A 22,036-nucleotide genomic window follows, 5' to 3' on the forward strand; every position below is an offset into this window, starting at 1 on the left:
AAACAGAGTCACCAAAAAAAAAAGTGAACAAAAAAAGAAAAAATGGTATTAGTTTTGTGTCCACAGATTTTTAAATGGGCACATTTCAATTATAATTTGGAAATACTGTCAGGCTTGCAAAAAAATATCCCTGGGAACATGACCTAGCAAAGAACTGTTCTCACTGTCCTTTGCAGTATGTTTTTACTTCAGGGGTCATTTTACTTCAACACAATGAGAAGCAATGTTTTTGTGGGGCTTAAAAAAATTAAAAAATACTTAAATTGATACAGAAAAATTATTATAGTGCACTGAGTTCATAATCATAATCAATGTATTTAGCATATAACTATGAATTGCATACCACTTATTACGATGTTGCCAGGTCTTTATCTTTCTGCATGTAAAATTTTATGGAGGAAATGCAGCAGCACTGACAGCAAAACACAGGTTAATATCATGAGACATTGTAGCAATGCTCCATACCTTTCCTCTGGTCACAAAGGTCTCAGTTTATCTAGATCAATTGTTTTTCATAATTTCTGTTAAAATGCCACAGACAAGTTAGTAAACCACCAGATGGAACAGAACTAAGTTAAACTTCAAAGCTATTTATTCTCTTTTAGGGAAAGAAGAGCATCAAAGCATTCAGTAATGTTTTCTTCTCTGCTTAAACATTTTGTTTTCCCTTTCAAGCTGCCATAAGACTCTGGCTTTAGGCAAGAAGAATAAGAAGAAGAAACAGTAGTGGCACTGTGGAATTTCTAGGCATATGACATTTGCAAATTACTATTACTATAGCTCAGAACAACCAGAACTAACTACATTCAGACAGCTTACAAATGCCATCACAGAAAAAAAGCTACTGAAGAGAAGGATATTTCGGGAGGTTGCATGAGGAGTCTCAGGGAAAAGCTAAAGGTACCCTCATAAGATCTATTATTGCTTATGGCCAGTGGTCATCAAACCTAAACTCTGAGGAGACAGCTATTTGGAAAATAGTAATATGACACACAGGAATTTCAGGAAAACTCAGCCTGGCTGTTGTAACTTTTGAGCTCTCCAGGAAAACCACTCTCATACCCCCTGTCAGTTTGTCAAGGAAGCTTGAATTTGTGCAAAGTATTCAACAACAAAAAAAAATACAACTCCTAAGGCAAAAAACTCAAACCATAAGTTCTCCGTAAACCTGACTTTCATCATTACACTTTTAAATACTGTGAAATCTTCAGGAACTCTGTATCTATGGGTACACAATAGGAGTGGGTTTTTATCAAAATGGTTTGGCTGGACCAACACAACCTGGGATCAGCCTTCCCTAGCCTGTGCCAGACTTCAGTGCTGTTGCTCATTGTGTTCCATTACTGTACTGGCTTAATTGCAACAGTTCATTTGCTGCAACATCATGCTAATTAATCACGGGGCAGAAGCTTGTCTTTGTGCCAAGAGAACCAAGCCCTTCCTCCAAGCACTTGCAGCCTCACACAGTCAGTCCTGCCAGAGGAGAGATTCCTTCTTCCTTGACTGAAGAATATCAGTGAGAACTCTGGAGGACCCTGCACGGTCTTGGAGTGCAACATAAATAAAAGGACAGAGACAGGGAAGAGGTAGACTTGCACATGAAAAAGGCAAAGGGATCAAGGGCAGCAACAATAAATAAGCAACTGCAAGGGAGCTAAAAGAAAAGGCTAATGAAAGCTGAGAACACACAGTGCATTTAGTGAAGCTCTAAGGAGGACAGAAGAGAATGAACTGCCGGCACAAAAAACAAAGAAGCAGAAAAGCCTAATCAGAGGCAAGCTATAAAACCCAATGAACATCTGGTGATTGAGCTTCCAGGCTCTAAATACAACTATTATGAGCAAGAGAAAAAGGACGCTAACAATTTATCATAAAATATATAAATCAGAAGACCTCATGGTTTAGAAATCCTCTGTGTCATGGTCACCTTTTTCGACAATCTATCTTCTCAACCTATTTTCACTAGATCACATTGTCCCTTTAAGCAATGCCACAAAATCCACATTAAAGCTACAGCACTGTCATTCTTTAAAAAAGTAAGCCTGAACCAATTCAGCCTCAGTAAAATCCTCTAAAAATCTTTGTTTTGCTAAAAAACTGTTTCAAGTATAATTTCATAACCACGCTCCAGCTAGATACATTCCTCTTTGCAAGGCCAAGCCAAGCAACTGCAATTGAAATACCAGTTTGATTAATAAGATTTTTGATAAATCATGGTAAGGTAGTGAAATTAATAAATTGAAATATAAGTTCTTATACACTACAATGACAGAATTTCATCAATAATGGTGTGCAGCTTATTTCAGCTCCTTAAATGAAATGCATTATAAGGGACAAAGCATCACTGTCATGGCAATGGTACTGCATATTACTGGATTTCAAATCTAACACAAAGCTTGCTCTATCAGTTGTTCTATTTATATTTTCTGTACAAAAGATGGGGTTTTACACTTGGTCTAAATAAATAATAATCACTAAATCTTGGCAGCATGGTTCTTTAACTATTCCAGGATAAGTCAGATAAATGATGTAAGGCTACCAACTGTTCACAATTCCCATTCAGACAAATAAATAGCACAGCTTTAGACACAGCTCAGTTTGATGGGGGGGGAAAATCTAGAAAACACCCAAAAAACTGAGCTATAACTGGACAGTGAATTACTTAATTGACTTCAAAAGACCACATAAATCCATCATTTTCACTTCTCAGTAAAATCTCTGCTGTTAGATTTAAAAAATGAATGCTGACTCAGTTGTCAGAATGATGCCCTGAAACCCTCTGAAGTCATGAATCAGCAATGGCAAAAGTTCACAAGAAACTCACACAACTTCTTAAATTTGAGGTCTATTTCCTCTTGACATCTCTCTGTTTCTCCCTCCCCCTTTCCCAACGGATGCTGATTCCTGTCCCCAGCTTTTCCTATACTGTAGAGTGCTTCCATCCTGTGCCTGTGCTTCTGTCCTTGGCACATGCCAAGCACCAGTGTTCACATGACCATGATAGAACAGTGGTGCTAAGAAAAAGTCCTTTCATGGGAAAGGGAATAATTTTTAACTTTGTTTTGGTCCATTGGGAACTGTGTTTATACATTGTGAATGAGCCAGACTGTGTATGGATTTCAATCACTGTAGAATTTCCTGCTTCTCAGAAATGGTGTCCTATTAGTGACTGAGAGTAACACACACATATACCAGATAAATCTGTCATCCTCAGAGATTTGGTATAATGCAGTCCTAAACATCCAGGTCATCCATATCCACATGAGGAATTATTCACACTCTTTTTAGACTGAATTTACTATGAACGCATCTTTGAAATCTAAGTTTAACTTCAAAGCTGATTTAAGTGAACAAACTGAGCTGGATTCTGGATTAACAGAAAACTCATTATCACTAGAAACTCCCACATTACTGTATTTAAAAAACAAAATCTAAATTTAAACTTCCCTACTGTGATTTATTTCTGTAGTACTGCTTTTTCAGATCCTTATGAAGGCAGCATTATATGAGACAGAACATACATAATGTCAACATCTGGTAAGAACTAAAACTGCAAAATTCTTCCTTTGTTCTCTTGGAAGGAAAACAACTTCCATGAAAAGCCACTGTAATCTGCTCTTAAAATTAGCAGCAAAGGCACAAAGACAAACAGTGGAAAGGTTTTCCCCTTCTAGTTTTTCCTCTTTTTATCACTGTAGGTCATCCTTTTGTAGCACTTTGCCTTTTTTCTTTAAATCAGAACAACTAAAAAATCTACTGAATTCTAATCATACCATTCAAGAGAATGAAATTAAATGTTTAAATAAACGGACAATTTCTGAAGCTTACTAATTCCTTTTAAGGAATTATTCATGCTAGGATACTATCCTCTCTTGCCACTCCAAGACAGAAAAGTTTCTGTCAGAATTATTTCAATAAATGTTCTGCAAGTGAATATTTTGTTTATTCACAGAAAGTTCCCTTGGTGTTTCTATTTTTTTTCTTTTTGATTCCAATATATACTGTGCTCCTATCATTTTCAAAGGCACAACAGTTCATGCACTTACAGAAATATTATTTGACCACTTTCATAATCGCAAGACAATAGAGTTTATGATCCAGAGAGGAGAGAGGTGGTCAAAAATCAAGATCACTATGGCTATAGATTTCACTCAGACCTCACCTTGGAAAAGTCCTGTGTGATAAGGTTCTGGAGGGAAACAGGCCTGTGGAGCCTGGTGGACATCAAACTGAATGTGAGCCAGCAACATGCTCTTGCTGCAAAGCAGATGGATGGATTCTGGGCTGGATTGGGCAAAGTATTGACAGTAGATCAAGAGGTGTGAGACTTCTGTTGTTCTCAGCTCTGGTGAGGCCAAAGGTGGAGTGCTGGATGCAGTTCTGGGCTCCCCAGCACAAAACAGACATGGACATACTGTCAGGAAAGGGACACCAAGATGATGGATGGACTCCAGCACCTCTCCTATGGGGAAAGGCTGAGAAAGCTGGGACTGTTCATTCTGGAGAAGAAAAGGCTCAGGGGATCTCACCAAGGTACATAAACTCCTGCAGGGAGGCTGCAAGGAGGATGGATCCAGGCTCTTTCCAGGGGTGCCCAGTGACAGCACCAGAGGTGATGGGCACACACTGAAACACGGGAAGTTCCCTCTGAACACTTTCCTCTGTGAGGGTGACCACAGGGTTACCCTGTGAGGGTAACTCAGGGGGGCAGTGGAGTCTCCATCCTTGGAGATATCCAAAAGCTTTTCACAGTCTTGGACACCCAGCTCCGAGTTGATCCCACCTGAGTAGGGGCTTAGACCAGGTGATCACCAGAGGTCCCTCAACCATTCTGTGATTCTATAAAGGGAAATGACATCTCCTTACTGAAGAACATGATTATGTAACATTCTGAATGAGATATGACACTTGCCTATAACTCATTGGCATCAATCATTATATTTAAAAGTGCTTAAATATGCTATAAAAAAAGATTCAGCCTAACACAGAATACAGAAATATAGGAAGTTAAAAGAAATTCTCATAGGAAAGGAGAAAATCTACCTTCATGAAAAGCAATTAGCACATTTATTTCCATTCCAGAAGGGGTAGGTATTGAAATTCAACCACACGGAGTTTCACAAAGAAAGATAATTATGGGTATTCATAGGTATTCAACCCTGCAGAATGTGAGACAGAATCTGTAAATTTTAAAAAGCATGGAAAAAAAGTTCTGCATTTTGCAGATCTCTCTCACCAAGTAACTAAATTAACACAGATTTCCATGCAATTTTGACTTGACAGCTATGAATCAATAATTCTTTTTCCTACTTTGCTCCACAGGGAAGATATCCATTAGTGGAAGAGGAGAAATAAAGATATTCTGTCCATTCTTTAATCCTACATCTCATAAGACAGAAAAGTATAATTGGAAATACTGTTAACAATTTTTGTTCTTCACATATAGCCTATTTGCTTCAGGGAGACAAAAATTTTTCTCTCAAAGATTTTCTTTGCTTATGTATTTCACTGAAATTAACTGCATTCTTAGTTAGCATGGGCCAGACCTTCCACCAGGTGAGTTATACCTGGCAGACCATTGACCTGTGCTATACCAAGCATCAAGAGAGAATAATCTCTTCCTACAGGAGTGAGGTCACAACATACAAAAAGAAAGAACCAGCTGATGAACAGGTCAACCACCACGAGTTTTTTAAATAAAAAGATCCAAGTACACTGGAAAATCAGTTTAAATTAAAAAAAAACAAAAAAAAAAAAAAAAAAAAAAAAAAAAAAACCCAACAAACCAAAACCAAACCACCTAAGTCAGTAAATTAGACAACAGCAACATCAGTAGCTTGGAAAAAAATAGGTTGTACAATGCTGTGCGAAAAAAAAAAAAGGAAAAAATAGATTAAGACATGGAAAAAGGAACTTATTAAGATAAAATATTTTATATGCAATGTAAAATGTAAAAAGGAAAAAGAAGTAGAATATGTAAAACGGCAAAGGACAGTTCTCAGTACACCATTCTGAAGGGGGTACCTGGTCTTTTCTGCAGATGACAAATAGCCACTTTGGTTTCTGTACACGGCCACAAATTCATCTCAAGCACATGAATCCAGGCAAAGGAAGGTTCAGCTGATGTGTATCTTGAGGAGGGGCAGTCCCAAGTACAGTTAACAGCCAGCTAGATTCTACTACCTCCTACCTGGCAACAGCTTAACAGTAAACAAACTGTGCAATTTAGATAGGATGCAAAGTTCAAAAGATTATCAAACTAGAGGCATTCAGTCCCCTGAAGGATAGGAAGGAAACCAGCACAGTTTGGGATAGGATTATCACAGCCTGTTGTAGATGAAGGCCAGATAACGTGTCTTTGCAAGCAAGTGATACTTTTGGGTTTACAGTCTGCAAAGGGAGGACTTTTCAAGATAGGCACCTGTGCTGCTTTATGGGAACACCAGCTTCAGCCAAACCTCTGTGGGTGCAGTTCAGAAAGACAGCTGAGTTGTCACTGGAATAGTTTTGGACTTTCCACATAGCATAGTAATGAATTTGTATTTCTCTGTCACCACAATCATGAATCACAGTTCTGTGCTGACAATTATAATTCCATCACTGCAATCAAACAATTTACTTTTTTTGGCAATGTTTCAAAAAGTTGTTCTGACAGATCAGAAGCCAGAGGTGCTGTTGTGAACCTATCAAACACTGAAACACCCTCAAATTTTAAAATGCATAAATGACCTGTTTTTAAAACAGTGTCTTATTTCAGTTATCAGTATATATCAGCCATAATCCTGATGTAAATTTCTATTTTGGGATGTCACTACATTTTAGTGATATCCCAATAATCTGCAAGAAAATCCAGCAATCACCTTCTGAAGCATTTCAAAAATTCTGCAAAGGTTACTGTGGGTAACTTATAAAACTCAGCATGCAACTCGTAATATTACAAACAGCCATAAGGGGTATAGACAAGCATACTGAAAAAATACTTATTTTCTTTACATTTGAGAGGGCTGAAAAAATTTCTGTCAATATTTTGATTTTAATGACAAATTTCCATATACAATTACAAGAGAGTGAGAACATAAAAGACAATTTCCAGAGTCTTAACGAATATTTCTATTCGTTAGAGATAGTTAAAATCTAAATCTACAGAAAATATACATCATTCATACAGACAGTTAATTTATATGGGAAATTCTGACTTGGGACTGCCTAAAGGAGTTTGCCACCAGTGTCAAAAAGCCTTCTTTACCAGCATCAGATCCCCACACCAAACCTCCATCCCTCAGAATCTTTGAACTCAAAGACCATCACAGAGTACATAAATTGGTATATTATAATAATTGTAATAACATGTAATAATTGGACTAGAGAAGAGTCCAATTAAACTTTTCCAAGCTACCTGAAAAGCAGAAATTCTAAACACAAGTAAAACCTGCAGCTAGAAGTACCATGCAATGTCACAAAGACAGTAAAACCTAAACATAAGGAAAATACCCAGAAGTGACATGAACACATTTCCTTTTCAACTGTACATAAACTACTCAGAGCCCCAGAAGAGGAATGTAATGACACCCGACTGTAGGTGACCAAACCAATGACACAGCCTCTCTTCATGCCCTCTCTTCCCACATACACAGCACAGAAACTTCTGCCTTTGCAAACCTTAACCTTGCAATCTACGGATTCTTCTTTCAGGATCTTGTATGTGTCCCTTTACAAACTACAAATCCAGAGACTGCAGAGGAATAAATAAAAATACCTTCTGAAAGAAGAATCTTATAACTGCTCCCACACAGAACCACGTTCTGGTATGTTCAAGTATGATCAAAGGCAATAACACTTTTTTCTTTTCCAAGTTGGAAGAGGTAGAGGGAAAATATTACAATCCCTGTCTCCAAAAATCTTCCAGGAATGAACTCTGGCTTTTTTATCTATGAATAAAAACATCAACTCTAAAAGCAATTAGACAATCCAATACATTGTTAATGGTACTTTCACAACATATATTTGTACTAAAAGATTTTACAGCATACAAGGCATTTTTCAAACTTTTTTTTTTTTAGGAGCAAGGATATTAAAATAAATTATCAGGCAGATAAGTTACATAATCTTTGTATTTTTTCATTAGGAGGCTGCAGAAGAGCATTGTCAGTGCTGACAGTGTCTGGGCATTTTGACTAATCTCTTTATAGCGCTTCAATTTAATAATAGCCAAGCCTGGAACACACTCTGTGTCTGATAAGCAGCTCAAACAAATCCAGGAAAAAACGTTTTCTTTGAAGTCACAATAGTTTTTAACACTGGAAATACCATGCACGCTGTAAATTTCATATATTGATCATGCTGGAGCACCTTCAGCTTGAACATGGACCCAGTCTAAAGGTTGCATTCAGACTGATAGTCACTGTCCAGGAGCATGCCTATTCAAGTTTACCACTGAAGCATTTCTTTAAGTTATTATCGATACATCAATGCAACAGAGACACAGTGGAAGTCTTTAAAACCTATGATTGTATTTCACATCTAAGGTCTCCACATTCCTCATGAGAACAGCATGGGAAAATGTCAGGTTTGTAAGGTTGATTAGTGCTTCACAAAGCCCATGTGAACCAGGAAAGAGGAGAGAGCTCACCCAAAGATCTGCAAACTTTACCTCAGCATCTCTGAAGCACTAAAGCTGGGAACACTCCTGTAAGGCGTTCCTACCTCCAGATGGAAGTTTTACCCAGCTCTCCACTAGAAACATTTAAGAAAGTTTCTTCCTAAGGTACTTTGATTTAAGCATAATGGGTTGCGGTGCTCACTTTTCTAATAGTTTAGCAGTTCACACTGTTCACCTTTTTGGTTTGCCTACTGTTAGGAAAAGATTAGTTATACAACTTTATCAAAGTTAAAATAACTCTAAAATATGCCACGATTGCTGTTTGATAACCACATTCCACTCTGTTCTATTGTAAGGCTGCAATATTTTAAAGGATTAATAATCTATTGCATTTCCCAAAACATCCTCTGACTGGGGAAAAGACACCACATCTGTTAGCAAGGCACAGTACACCCTTCTGTGTTACAACCTGCACACCTTTGGCACTGACAGCCAAGGCTATAGCCTGTAGCAGAGATGGAATTGCAGTAGAATATGCAGTTTGCTTGCTCATGAGAAGTACTGGAAATACCCTGGCACATTTGTTGCATGACCAGAGACCATTCAGGAAGCAGATCAAGTATTAGGGTGATATTCGCTCACTGATTTTCTTGGAAGACTACGAAGCTCAGGAAGATAAAACAATTGTTTGGGATTTAATCCTACCCTGGAACACATAAAAAACCTCTTCCCCATTCCATCAAGTGCTCTTTCCCCACACCTAGGTACGGTGACAGCACAAGCTGGCACCTGTTCTACAGGAACAGAGGCACACATGGGAAAGTACCTCAGGGTGGGGACGGTCCCTTCTGAACTCTTCCTCTGCCAGGGAGGCTTTGAGTGATGTCCTGCTCCTCTGCTGATTACCCACCTCACCCCACAGCTCCCTCACACTCACTGGATTTGTGTACACAACTTCAAGCCATGCAGCCCCTCTTATTTCTGCAATTCTCCTTCTGCAATGTTCTTCATCAGATACTAGTTTATAAGTACAGCAGCAGCGGAACACAAATCTGAGAAGGAAGTGCAATACTGTCCTACTGTAAAATTACTAAAAAGTCAGAATTCAAGCCTTTCAGGCTTGGTCCTTTCTTCACATGTAAGATTTTGGTGAAATCCTTTGTATGAACTCATTCTTCTGCTTCCTACAAACACCAGCTTTGAAGCCTGTTCTTCCTTCTCCTCCCCTAAATTTTAAACATCTTGTTGTTGAAACAAACAAAAAAGTTAGTAATTTTTTCCAAGACAAACAACCCATCTGTTTATTCCAGTCAATACTGAAGGGTTAAAGAATATGAAGCTGTAGCTAATGCCGTCACATACAACATCTAAAACTCTTGCGTATCCTAAACACTTGACCTCCAAACATCAAGAAGCAGGAGGTATGAAGTGTGCACCTAAAGCAGCATGCTATCTCCTAATTTTGCCATGCAGAAAATAATAAAATAAACTTTTCAGATGTTATACACCATCAACTCATGCAGCAAGTGCTAAAAGAACACAATAAACAGTAATATAATAATGCTGAACGTATTGCTTTACTATAATACCAGCCCTTACATCATTACAAAATCTCTTAGGCACAGTCTTACTACCAGCAAATTCACAAGGCTCACTTAATGAAAATTATACCAAAGAACATAGCTTGGCTTTTAATTCAAGGATTTATTTCTTTAGTATGCAATTGAGAAAAATATCAGTAAGCTCAGCACTTAACATCTCCTTCACATTCCTGCAGTAATAATTTTAACTGTCCCAACATTAGGCACAGGCATAACTGCTGGCCACATTCAGCCCAACAAGTGTACCAGGTCAGAGAACAGTTCCCTCTATTTCAGCACACCATCTCCACAGCGAATGGCCAGGGGAGCAGGTAACATCAGTGTTGGTATGTAAGGGATAAGTCCTCAGAATATGGGGGTTTAAAGCCAGGTAGTGCCTTTGAATTTGGAAGAAAATACAAGTTAGACAATCTAGCTCTTTCTACACGAACACCTCTTTCTGCAGAACAGACAATTTAACAGGTACAAAGCATTTAAATTCTGATACAAAGTTTCGTCTTTAATGATGTATAAAAATGTCTGCAATTACAGGCACCCCACTGTTAACCTGTACATATTTTCAGTAAAATTCATTATGTTGGCTGTAAAAATATGCCTTGTGTTTAAAACAAAGGCTTTCAGAATTGTATAAGGAAGAAGTTGAAGGGATCCAATGAGAGCTTTCATAATTTGGGTATTAAATTATGCATAAAAATCACATCCTTCCTTGATTCAAGCCTTAAAGGCAATCTCTGCAAATTGTTTTAGAAGCCCCATTTCAGAATAGTAGAACAGAGCTTTTTTGACTACTGTTACCTATTTACAAATGTACCACAGGCCGCTGTAGATCCCCACAGACTACACAACAGTGTTGTCTCTCTTACTGTATCTTTTATATATATATATATACATATATATATATACACATACACACACACACACACACATATATATATATACACATACACACACATACATATATATATCAAAGAAAATAATAAAAAGCCAAACAAGCCACCAAGCCCAAGACCACCTTGCTATGTAAGAACAAGGTTTCTTCTAACTCTCTAGGCAGGTACAACATGACAAATTCACCATGCAAACAGCAAACTGGAAATCTTTCCTTCTTTGGACTTGAAACTTGAAGGCAAAGAAGAGCAGAAGAAATGGGGTAACATGAACTGAAAAGTTTCAGTAGCAAAACAGCTTGAACTCTGGAGCTAGGGAACCACAGAGCATAAGTTTTATGGAGGTCTGAATGACTTATAACAGAAATCAGATTTTTTTTCATCTGCTTTCTGCATGACCTTTGGATGGGGCAGGTGAGTAAATAAAGACTATCAAGATCCCTGTTTACCCAGACAAGAGTTTAGGAATAGCAAACATCAACTATACACAAGTTTCTGCAATCACACTGTGTCTTGGACAAGAAACATATCCTTTAATTCTTGCCAAAGAGAGATGTAAATCTCAGCTAGAAAGTTCTAATACAGATGGAATGAATTGCAATACATTTATTTTCTATTTTGTCTAATGTATCCAGTCAAGAATGCATTTATTATTTCTTCAGGGCTTTGTAGCTTTCCTGTTTATTTTAATAAGAGTAGTTTCATGCCTAGAGCTCCATGTACTGAGATAAAGAGATCAAGGCACCTACACGAAAACCCACAGTGCATCATGTGAATTATAGCAATTCTTGGTCTGTTATAATATCTACCATTCAGGTATGTACAGCAGTAGCAGCCCACTGTAATATCAGCATACGAGCTGTCTGTAGAGACAGAGGTGCAGGTGAACACAAACCAAGACATCAGCCATTTATTCAAATTCCTGTTGTAGCCATTTTCCCATCATTTAATTGAACACAAGGCTACTGTCCTTCATTGACCAAAAATAAACATGGTGTACAGAAGACAGAGCCAGAAAAGAAAGAGAAGAGCACAACAAAGATGGGAAAAATACAGATACATAAACCATAGGTACAACCTTTACCCAGGATGTTTTACCTTCCATTACAGCCGGTACCAGTCACCAAGAGGGAAAGGTCTAATAGAAGCATAGATATTACAGAGAGCTGTTTGAGAAATTAATAATAAGGTGTGAGCAGCTGCCTACTACATCTCAGACTGCTATGCATCTTCTTCCCTAGAGAGGTGGAATATGATGTTTCTGTGAGGCTTCCATGTTTCACCGAAAACCCAATGTTTTACCCAAGATCACTGCTGAAGCTGATCCAGCCCTTCTTGGTGACTAAGGCTCAAACTGCAAAGATGAAGATGAGCAGCAAGCAAACGATGATAAGTAGCTGGGGAAAGTTAGGAGTTTTATGATCTTCTCTGCTATGTCTGCAGTCAAAAAGGGGCCTATTTCTAACCCACCTGTAGTACTGAGTACTAATGTGAACTAAGGAATAAAGAAAGCTTGTTGGGAAAAAACCCCCCACCTAAACAATGACAATGTCACATGCTCACAGACTCCTTTCAATATCTCCCATGTTAAAACATCAGAAAGAAAAGGTATTTCTCACAACAAAAGTCTTACTCGGTGCATGAAGGAAACATGAATAAGTAATTTCAAGGTAGCAATGTAAATACTACCTGCTCCAAATATTGACTCCAGTATCAATTCTTTGAGACATTCCATGATCTATGTTATCTTGCAAAGTCTTGAAAATTAAATGTTGAGGGCATAGAAAGCAGTAATCACCATCAGTACAACCACAGCCAGAAACTCTGACCAAAAGTAACCCAGGCTTATACGCTGAATTTATGAACCCCACTTATGCTGAAATGCCAATACAGAATTTCTAAGCAATACTTTGAAAAAAGTAACACAGAAATAATGAAATGCAACAATTTTTACTTTAAGGAGAAATAAGTATGACATTTCTTTTATCAGAATCTCCCAGTCACAAATCTACTGTCCTCTAGTATGGCAGGGTACAGCACTTGCTTAACTCTCACATATTTACTGTGCTTCCTTCTACATTGTTGTCTCCCTCACTAGCCTACTGATTTATTCCACTTATATCATTATTCCATTCTGTACCTCAGTGTCTCCTTTCTCTAAACAATTAACTCCAGAAACTGTTAACTCTCTTATTCTGCCAAGCATATCCTATGCTTAAAAAAACAAGCTTACAAAGGATATGTCACAGTAAATGGTGTACAAAAAAATGGGCAAAAGGAACAGAGAAGCACTTCAGTTAAACTGGGACAAGACAGACTGCAGATTCAATTTCCTACAAAATGACCTTAATCAAATGATTGGGATTTCATAGCATAACTAAATTAGCAGTTCTCAGTAAAGCCCATAAGGATTACACATCTAAGACATTCCACTAACTGACAAAGTATGCCACTTCTAAAGTATTTATTAAGAATTTGCATAACATCTGATATGGCTTTAATTTCAAATTTATTAAAAACATACACAATCATGTCACACTAAAACATACCCACAATTATAAGAAATAACAGCTTGACTATGGTTTCCAGTGAAAAAGGAGAAAGTTTCTTATGACTTGTTTTCTTTTAGGCAAGGAAGGAAAGTAACCTAATTCATCTAACCTAAACAAACAGTATCACCTTGGCTAAATACAAGTAAAACAACTTCTGCCAATGTTGTTGTCTTACCAATAAATTTTTGTCATTTTCTACTCACCCCACTTCCCTCCTAAATTAATCACCATCTGTTTAATCTCAACTGAGATCTCCATATTTCACCTACTGCAAAGATGAATGTTGGGTATAAACACAGCTCTCAGAGGGAAGGCAATCACTGCTGCAGGGTAACAGGAAAAATGTCTCTACATGGTTGCAATCGTTAGCCTTTCACCACTCATTCAGAGCAAAGCAGCAAAAAAGTTCAGGTCATTTCCTGACTGGCACAGCAAGTTATAGCAAGATACACATTCTATTAATTTTTAATTGCATTGCTCGTGGACTGAAAGCCCGAACGGGGAATGTTTCTTTTTAAAGCGTAAAGAAGGGCACTGAAACTGCTTACCTCACTCAGCTCTGCAGGGGACTCATTTCCATATTTCATAGCAACTCCAGAATTCATGATTAGACTTCTCAGGGCTTGACGATTTCTGCAGATTGTAATGCTTCAAAGCTCTGTTCAACTGATTCAATACTTTCTTCTCCAAAATTTTTCTCTCTTATACATTTTGCTCTAGACAGCCATTTTTACTCCACATTGAGAGTTTAAGTTAATGATGCAAGATCTTCTGGAAGAGCGAAACTGGTTTTGACTTCACAGACAATCCATTGCTTAGAGAGGCTTGTTAGTAATATGAAGTGCTCAGAGAATGCAGGGAATGAAGTGCTTACCAGGATCCCAGGGCTGTCTTAGTCCATCTACAAGGCATGCTTCATCTCTGCTGTCTGCTTTATGCTGCTCTTTTCCACAACTCTGTTAAAGGGCATCTCTCAATGCCGCAACAGACTCAGAAAAATTTGATTAGCTTCACACAAGTTCACAGAGAAATTAAAAGGAGAGTGCTGCTACAGTCCTCAGTATCTGGGAAGGCAGAAAGGAAAAGAGAAGAAAGCTCCCTTCCCCGGGAGAAACCAATGCTGCACTTCACGCTAAAGTTTCCCCTGCCAGTGAGCCTGGAGTTTAAGTGGTTTATGATCAAACACAGCTGTCTTGCTGCTGGCTAAAGGGTGCATGGAAGGGGCGGTGCCAAAAGGAGAGCGCAAGTGGGAGGGAGGGAGGGAGAGAGCTACAGAGAGTTCATTTTGGAACTACAGGCATCTCTCCAGCTTTCTGCATACTAATTACTATACAGAAAACTATAAAGCTAAGTAACAGGAAACGCCACCTGGATAACAATAAATTGGATTCCTATTTCCCTATTCCTGTGTGCAATTAAGTAAGGAAAAATGGGGGCCTGTAGGGGGTGGGGGTAGTAATGATTTCAAAAGGTCAAAGTAAGCCTGAAAGCACCATTAGAATGCTGCAGATTTTACAGAACAGACTGACATTTTACAAAGAGTTCAGGAGATGGTACTAGAAGAAGGGGAGAAAAAAACATTTGGTTTCAACATTCTGCTAAAAATAGAGGAAAAATCCTTAATAAACTGGATTTGTGGACATGCTGTACCCATTACAAGAAATGTCAACTCCTTTTCCCCTTTCCTCTGTTCCCTAAAACACAGCCCCACACATTTTTTGATTGGATTCTGATTTACTTCTTGAGTCAGATGTTGAAAACACAATCCTCTGCAGCTGAAATTTATCTGACCATCTTAATACAATATATGATTGAAGTGCCAAATTAGTTCAGGAAAAAACCCCAAATATAAGAGTCAGGAATAAATGCTATACAAGCTGTGCCTCTATCCTTGCACTCCGGCAAAAACATTTTCATGGGAAACAATGTACTCCAAGAGCAACATTTCGAAAATAATCCTGTGTGGTTTTCTTTCTCCTCTGTTAGTCACAGATTAGTATCAGCATGCAGACATAGGGATAATTCACCCCAATTCACTACAAGAAGCACATTAAGATCTAGAATCCAGAAAAGCACACCTATATTGCTCTATGGTGCTACAGACTCGTTGCACATCCTGGGTCCCTGTCCTTCCTCCATGCCCAGCACCAGAAGCTGTACCACTCCTGTGGCTCATTGGGTAACAGGAATGCCACAATCTCATTCCAAGATGTGTTACTTTCATCCTTCAGGTCTCCAGCTTGCTTTAGCAGGGTCTGTATTTTGGGGTTTCCTCTCCTCTTTTCATGCCCACTTTGCATCAACTTCACTCTCCATTGTTTTCCCCATCGAGCGCAACCTCCCTATCCCACCTTCACATTCAGGTCTGCCTCTGTGTTCAGTGCTTCTGTGTATATTCCTCCTTACTCTTCTGCTTTGTTTCCCACATATGTTTGCAGTTATGGGCCCTGAAATCCCGGCGAAGGGCTGCACTGCTCTCTGCTGGCGGAGGGACGGCGGCTCAGGCGCAGGGTGACACTGGGACAGTGTCCCAGCGCTGTTCCCTCCAGCGGGGAGGGAGGCACAGGCTGCTCCGGACTGCAGCACGGGAACAGCATATCCACAGCAGAGTTGTACACTGATCTCCTGTACATTAAAATGTGATTAACAGGGATCTGTACCCAGAAACAAAGGGGCTGTATAGTGACTCAGCACATTTTTCGTAGATAAGTTAAAACCCAACAACTTTCATTCAAAACTTCCTGCAGCTGATGCAGTACATGTAAAAATATTTTATCTTTTCAAAACTATGCCTTCAAAAACAAGGCAGTCTTTTGTATTTTGTATCACTACCCGTATTAACTCTATTTTCCTGTTTATAATCTGCTCTGATCCTATCTTCATCCAGCTCTATCATATCAGCTCTATCATATCAGTATTAAAACTAAGAATAAAGTTCTGAGGTTTTACCTTTTCTAAAGGAACTCCTATTAATTATGGGTACAACACACTGCACTTCCCATGCTCTATCCCTATACTGCCAAATACTTCCCTGCTGACTGTGAACAGGCATTCAGAAATTAAGAGTTCTGATTTATTTTCTTCAAAACTCAACACTGTTTGTCCATTTCTGGCAGACCAGCCATCAGACAGATCAAAGCACATGACACTACATCCCAAGCAGGACACTTCAGGATCTGAACAAGATCCACTCTGCATTCTACACCTATGCCACACAGGATTTTTTCCTGCCTTTTTCTTACTCTGTGCAGTAACATGGTTGAAAAAGACAGAGACTGACTGAAAAACAACATCAGAATTCACACACAGAATTAGGGACAGCTTCAATTGTGCCTAAGAACCTGGGAGATACATGCAGGTACTTTCAGAACAAAGTTTGTTTAACATTAAAAATTAATTATAACTCATGTGCAGATGAATGAAATGGTTAAACCAAACTCTGATGAGAAATTATTTTACTTTAACCCCAGATGACTCCCACTGCAACCTCTGCATACTTGCACTGCATGGTACGGGATCAGACATTTCTCAGTTGGAAAGCATCAAGTGTTAACTAACCCATAAAAACTGGCAACACTTGTTTCAACATCCTTATAAACTGTGCAGGCATTTCCTTACTGTGAAGGACTAGCGAAGACTAAGTGTAATAATTCTTCTAAAACGGTCACTATTATACCACATTTTTAAAACAGGAGCATCAAAAACATATCTTGAACATCTGAAGATGTAGAACTTGTTCCTGTGTGAAATGTCATTATTGTCCTGCATTTCTCCAAGTCCATTAACTAACCCAATGAAAATGTTACATCCCGAAATCCAATTCCCTGATAGACCTGCCCAGCTGTCCGCAGGCTGTTTCACCACTTCCAAATACATGTGAGTGACTTAATACAATAGCAGGGTACTAAGAACTTTGTTTAAGCCAAAGTGTATTTTCCCACTGGCTTGTGCCAAAGGCAGGCTTCAAAGCAAACAAAAGAAAACCTCAAGTATGCCAATTTTGCTTTGCCAGGAAATGAACAGAGCACCCTGTGACTCAGTGAGAGAGGGGCCTGTTGGACTCAGTCCCTCTCTGTTGTTTGGCAGCTGACTGTTCATTCTCTGTCTTGGTGACTCAGTTCTCTGCCTAGAAGAGCAATGCTTCCTTGCCTTCAGCCTTGTTCCTGCCTCTTTCTTTAGCCTCTACAGGCAGGGAGGGGGTTGGATGGGGAGTGGGAAGAAGAATCAGATGTTTCTTAGCCCAAGATGACACATTGTCAGTGGATGCCTCAGTGTGGAAGTAGGTAACAAGAAGATGGACAAACCTGAGTAGCACAGAGACTTCAGAAACAACATACACCACACACTTTCTGTCTGAGACAGATACACTGGCTTGGGCTTCCACTCAATTGCAGGGTGTTTCTGATCCATTACTGCCTTGTGTACCTCTAAAGCACTCATGATGCATACACTGCTTGTGGAAAGTGCATTTGCACAGATTCTTCCCAAGATAATTTCAGAATTATGCAGCAACAACCATTAGTGTGGCCAGTTTGCTGATTGTTGAACTAATAATCCTATGGCCACCCTATTCCATTTGTTTACTCTCATTCAGCTGCAGAAAAAGAATCACTGACATATGTCTGAGATTCACTGAGAATTTCTAGTTTATTGATTGTATCTGAATAAGCATTTAATAAGATTTGCTCTATCATGTAGTGTGAAAGGATTTTTTGGGACAAGTGACAACTCCATCACCTCATCTGTACTTCTGAAAGTGCCACAAAATATGCAAAACACTAGCATTCTCATTATTTTATAAGACCTCTCCCTCATAATATGTCTCAGTAATTACAATAGTCTATTTACTTACAGTTACTGGAGCAGGTGTCACACTTGGCACACATGAGTATTCCTTCCTTGTTTCAACAGCTGTAGAGTAAAAACTACAGCATAAAAGTAATTATCTACTAAATATGTGCATGTCACATATTCTTCAGCATAGTGTGTACTACTTTCAGAGTTTCACTCTGCATGCAACATGCACCATTAGCTGATCATGATTCCAGGATGTATGAAATAAGGCTTCCTTGGTTAGTTCTGTTTAATTAACTCTGTAATTGAAATGCAACTAATTGAAGTCTACTGAGCATTTAGTTCCTGTTTTTTCCAATATCACCCCTACAGTTAGACCAGCACTCTGCACAATCCAACACACAAATCACACCTATAAGTATTGCAAATCTAGTACAAAAAACTTGGGTACAATTTTTTTTCCTTCTAATTCTTGCACAAAACACACTGGCATAGTGCCAAAGTCCAAATTTCCATTAGAAAATAGCACTCAGATTAGTATGATAGCTAAACTTAGAAGCAGATATTCAATACAATATACAAGTTGGATAATGTTTCCAGAAAATTCTTTATTCAATAGCACTAATGCACCATGATTTAAGAGGGAGAGCCTGAAAGGGATGGCAGGCTCATGATGCAAACTGTTCTCACTAGTGACAGTAAAGTTTATGCACACAGGCTGAGAGAAAAAAATTCCAACCCATTTGAAACAACTGGAATTAACCTTACACTGAAAAATGAAGCACTGTCTCTGAAGAAAACATGAGCAAGTATTTTTCATTCCTTCAATCAAACCGTCTCGATTAGTCTGAAACAGATAATATGTCTAGAACAATATAATTACAAAACAGCACTTCAATCAGCTACTCTCACCTGTTCACCCTTCCTCAGCCACTCAATCCACTTAAAAAGTCACGTCCTTGACCTGACAAGTCTCCTTGGGAGTTCACATTTGATCCCTCTTTCCATCCTCCAGTATTTCACTCCATGAAGCCACTCACCAACCTGTCAAACAAACACTCTCATTTGTGTCATTTCATCCAAGCCTATCATATTCATTTGTATTCCCGCTGACCCCACAAAACCTCAGCATCAGGTCAGGAGAGGAAAAGGACTAGGAGTCAATTTGTGCCTGTTATTTACGTTCGTGACTTGTCTGCGAGGACAAGGAGAGAAAATAGCCATTTCTATGTCACAGCCACCTAGTTATCATCACTTTATTTGCTCCTTGCTTAGAAATACCAACAAGGCCATTCTGTAAACTACAATTCATGCCATCATCCTTCTGCTTAGCATCCCTTCATATCCATAATTCCTCCAGTTATTAACCACAAGAAAATGAATTCATTTCACTTCAAGTCCCTACTATCTTGGTAGCCAACTTGTATTTCCTCCTGTCTATCAGTTGTGAACTGAACCTCTTCCAAAATTTCTCACTTTTATAGAAAGATTTGCCAGAATCCAGAAAGACTCCCCTGCTAAGTCTCTCCTATTTTTCCCAATCTCTAATAGTGAGGTTTCTTCTATTCCCTCCTTAATCCTTACCTCTCTTTTGTTTCGTATCTTGTCTTTCAGAGACTCTCATTTCCAGCTCCAGTTCCCATTCCACAGTTATGATCATGTCTCTGCAAATATTCAGCAGCCCTTGAACTATACAAAGACATCTGTATGTAATTATTTTTCCTAACTCCAAGATTTCTCTCCACTCTGACTTTCATTACCACCAGCACACTAAACACTCAACTCCCTCCCTTGGAGTGTTCTGAACCATGGATCGACGATGATGTGAGTTCCCACAAAGAAAGGGGATGGATCTTGGCCCCTGGATTACATCAGAACTGTGCTTTGGCACTTCATCCCCCACCTAGCCAAGCATCCCATTTCACCATCTGTGGACAAGATCTCTCATTGTTTAACAGATGAACTGTTGGATAGTTTCTGACTATGTGTATATGTGTATACACACACACACACATGTACACTTATTTCACCCATTTGTGTATGTACAGTGTGTGACCTTTGTAAATATCCTGCACATACTTTCACAAACAAGTGTGCACACACATACTCTCATACATGCGTGTACATACACTTAGCGATATCTATCCATCTATCCATCCATCTGCCTACCTACCTATGTATATTTGGATCCAGTGAAATGTTCCATTTGAAATATCTTCAGTCCAACAAATTCTAACAAATGCAAAGCAAGCATTTGACAGATCTCTGCCTAAAGCCCCGCAAGACTTTAGCTGGCATGAGCACTTAAATTACAAGAATGTCAACTTATCTGACCACTTAAAGGTTTGGCTTGCTTTCTTTTAGCAGAAATTATAACTAAAATTACATTAACAATGACATGAGCTGAAGTAATAAAGCAAAAAATTTTAGTGAATTAAACCCTCTGGTTTTCAACCAGATTTATTCTATGATTGTTGTAACTGAATTCCTACAGCCCTCATCTACATTCATTAATTTGATATATTTTGTGTCTGCATAGTTTAGTAGCTGCTTATGAAGTTGGTCTACAGATCAGTTCTCAACTCTCTACTAGCCAATAAACACTAGACTTTTTTTTCTAAAGATCTAGTATTTGTAGGTTTTTTCTCTCTGTGGACAGCTAAACATAAAATCCAAACTCTCTGTTCTAACCCGACCTACAGATCTGGTCAAGAAAATGATTTTTTTTCCCTTCTAAATGCTTTCCCATATACAATTTAAATCTCCCCAGTGACATTTTTCCTCTACATCTTCCTACATTTAAGTTTCTCATCATAACCTTCAAGGCCATCTTACCTCTGCCTCACTCATGTCTACTTCAGCCTTCATACCTGTCAGCTCCATTTTACATTTTGAGGGACAGCAGACAACACTGCTTCAGCATGTATGATCTCTCTTTTTTGTAAGGTTTTATTTGATTCGACATCCCAAGATATTTTTCTCAAGCCACTTACTTCAGATGATTACAGAACTAAAATCTTTATTTTCAGGCCTCATCTGGATAGTTCTTTACTTTAAGAAATTACTTGCTTACTGTTTCTAGTGTTTACTTTCAGATAAGGCTCTATCAACCAACGAAACCAAGTAAAATAAACAACCCCATGTCTCACATTAAAAAAATCTTGTTTGTTCTGCCTTCGCAATTCGGAATCTTGGCACAGGATAATTCATCATTATGAAAAACACCTACCACCCATGTAGGTGCTATAGAAACAAAGACTTTTCCCTCCTTTTCTATAATACATACCAGAAAATCAGTGTCTATGTAAAAATCAGATTCAAACAATAACATGCATTTATAATCGCTTTAAAAAAATCAGAGAATTGAAAGATTCAATGTCTTTTTCTCCAGTCACATTCCTAAAATTATAGTTTCAAGGAGGTAAATGAATACAAAACTGAGTTCAGGAAATTACAGACGGCTATTTGGCTTAAAGGCATGAACCTCACTTGAGTATTTCAGTGGGGTGAACTTATTTCATTATGAACTCTTCACAGGACAGACAATGCCCTTCCTGAAACAAAGTTTACTTTGGTTACTTCCTACCAGGAAGAAAGGTGGAG

At 38.6% G+C, this 22,036-nt stretch overlaps 1 protein-coding gene across 7 annotated transcripts in view; it reads right to left on the reverse strand.

Annotated features, from left to right (window-relative positions):
- The window catches only part of MCC (MCC regulator of WNT signaling pathway), a 182,220-nt gene that overhangs the window by 122,877 nt on the left and 37,307 nt on the right, over nucleotides 1-22,036 (reverse strand). Inside the window, exons 1-2 of one of the 7 annotated variants that reach the window (XM_030968543.1) lie at nucleotides 20,018-20,074; nucleotides 14,188-19,477 (exon numbers count right to left, since the gene is read on the reverse strand). The exons of 4 other annotated variants lie outside the window; for them this stretch is intronic. In XM_030968543.1, coding sequence (XP_030824403.1) covers nucleotides 14,188-14,244 — 57 coding nt within the window. In that variant the 5' untranslated portion in view covers nucleotides 14,245-19,477; nucleotides 20,018-20,074. Of the gene's footprint in view, nucleotides 1-14,187; nucleotides 20,084-22,036 lie in introns of those variants that run through there. 2 more of the 7 variants (XM_030968542.1, XM_030968544.1) reach the window with 2 other exon arrangements.

The sequence above is a fragment of the Camarhynchus parvulus genome, chromosome Z, assembly GCF_901933205.1.
Source record: "Camarhynchus parvulus chromosome Z, STF_HiC, whole genome shotgun sequence".
NCBI classification, from domain to species: domain Eukaryota; kingdom Metazoa; phylum Chordata; class Aves; order Passeriformes; family Thraupidae; genus Camarhynchus; species Camarhynchus parvulus.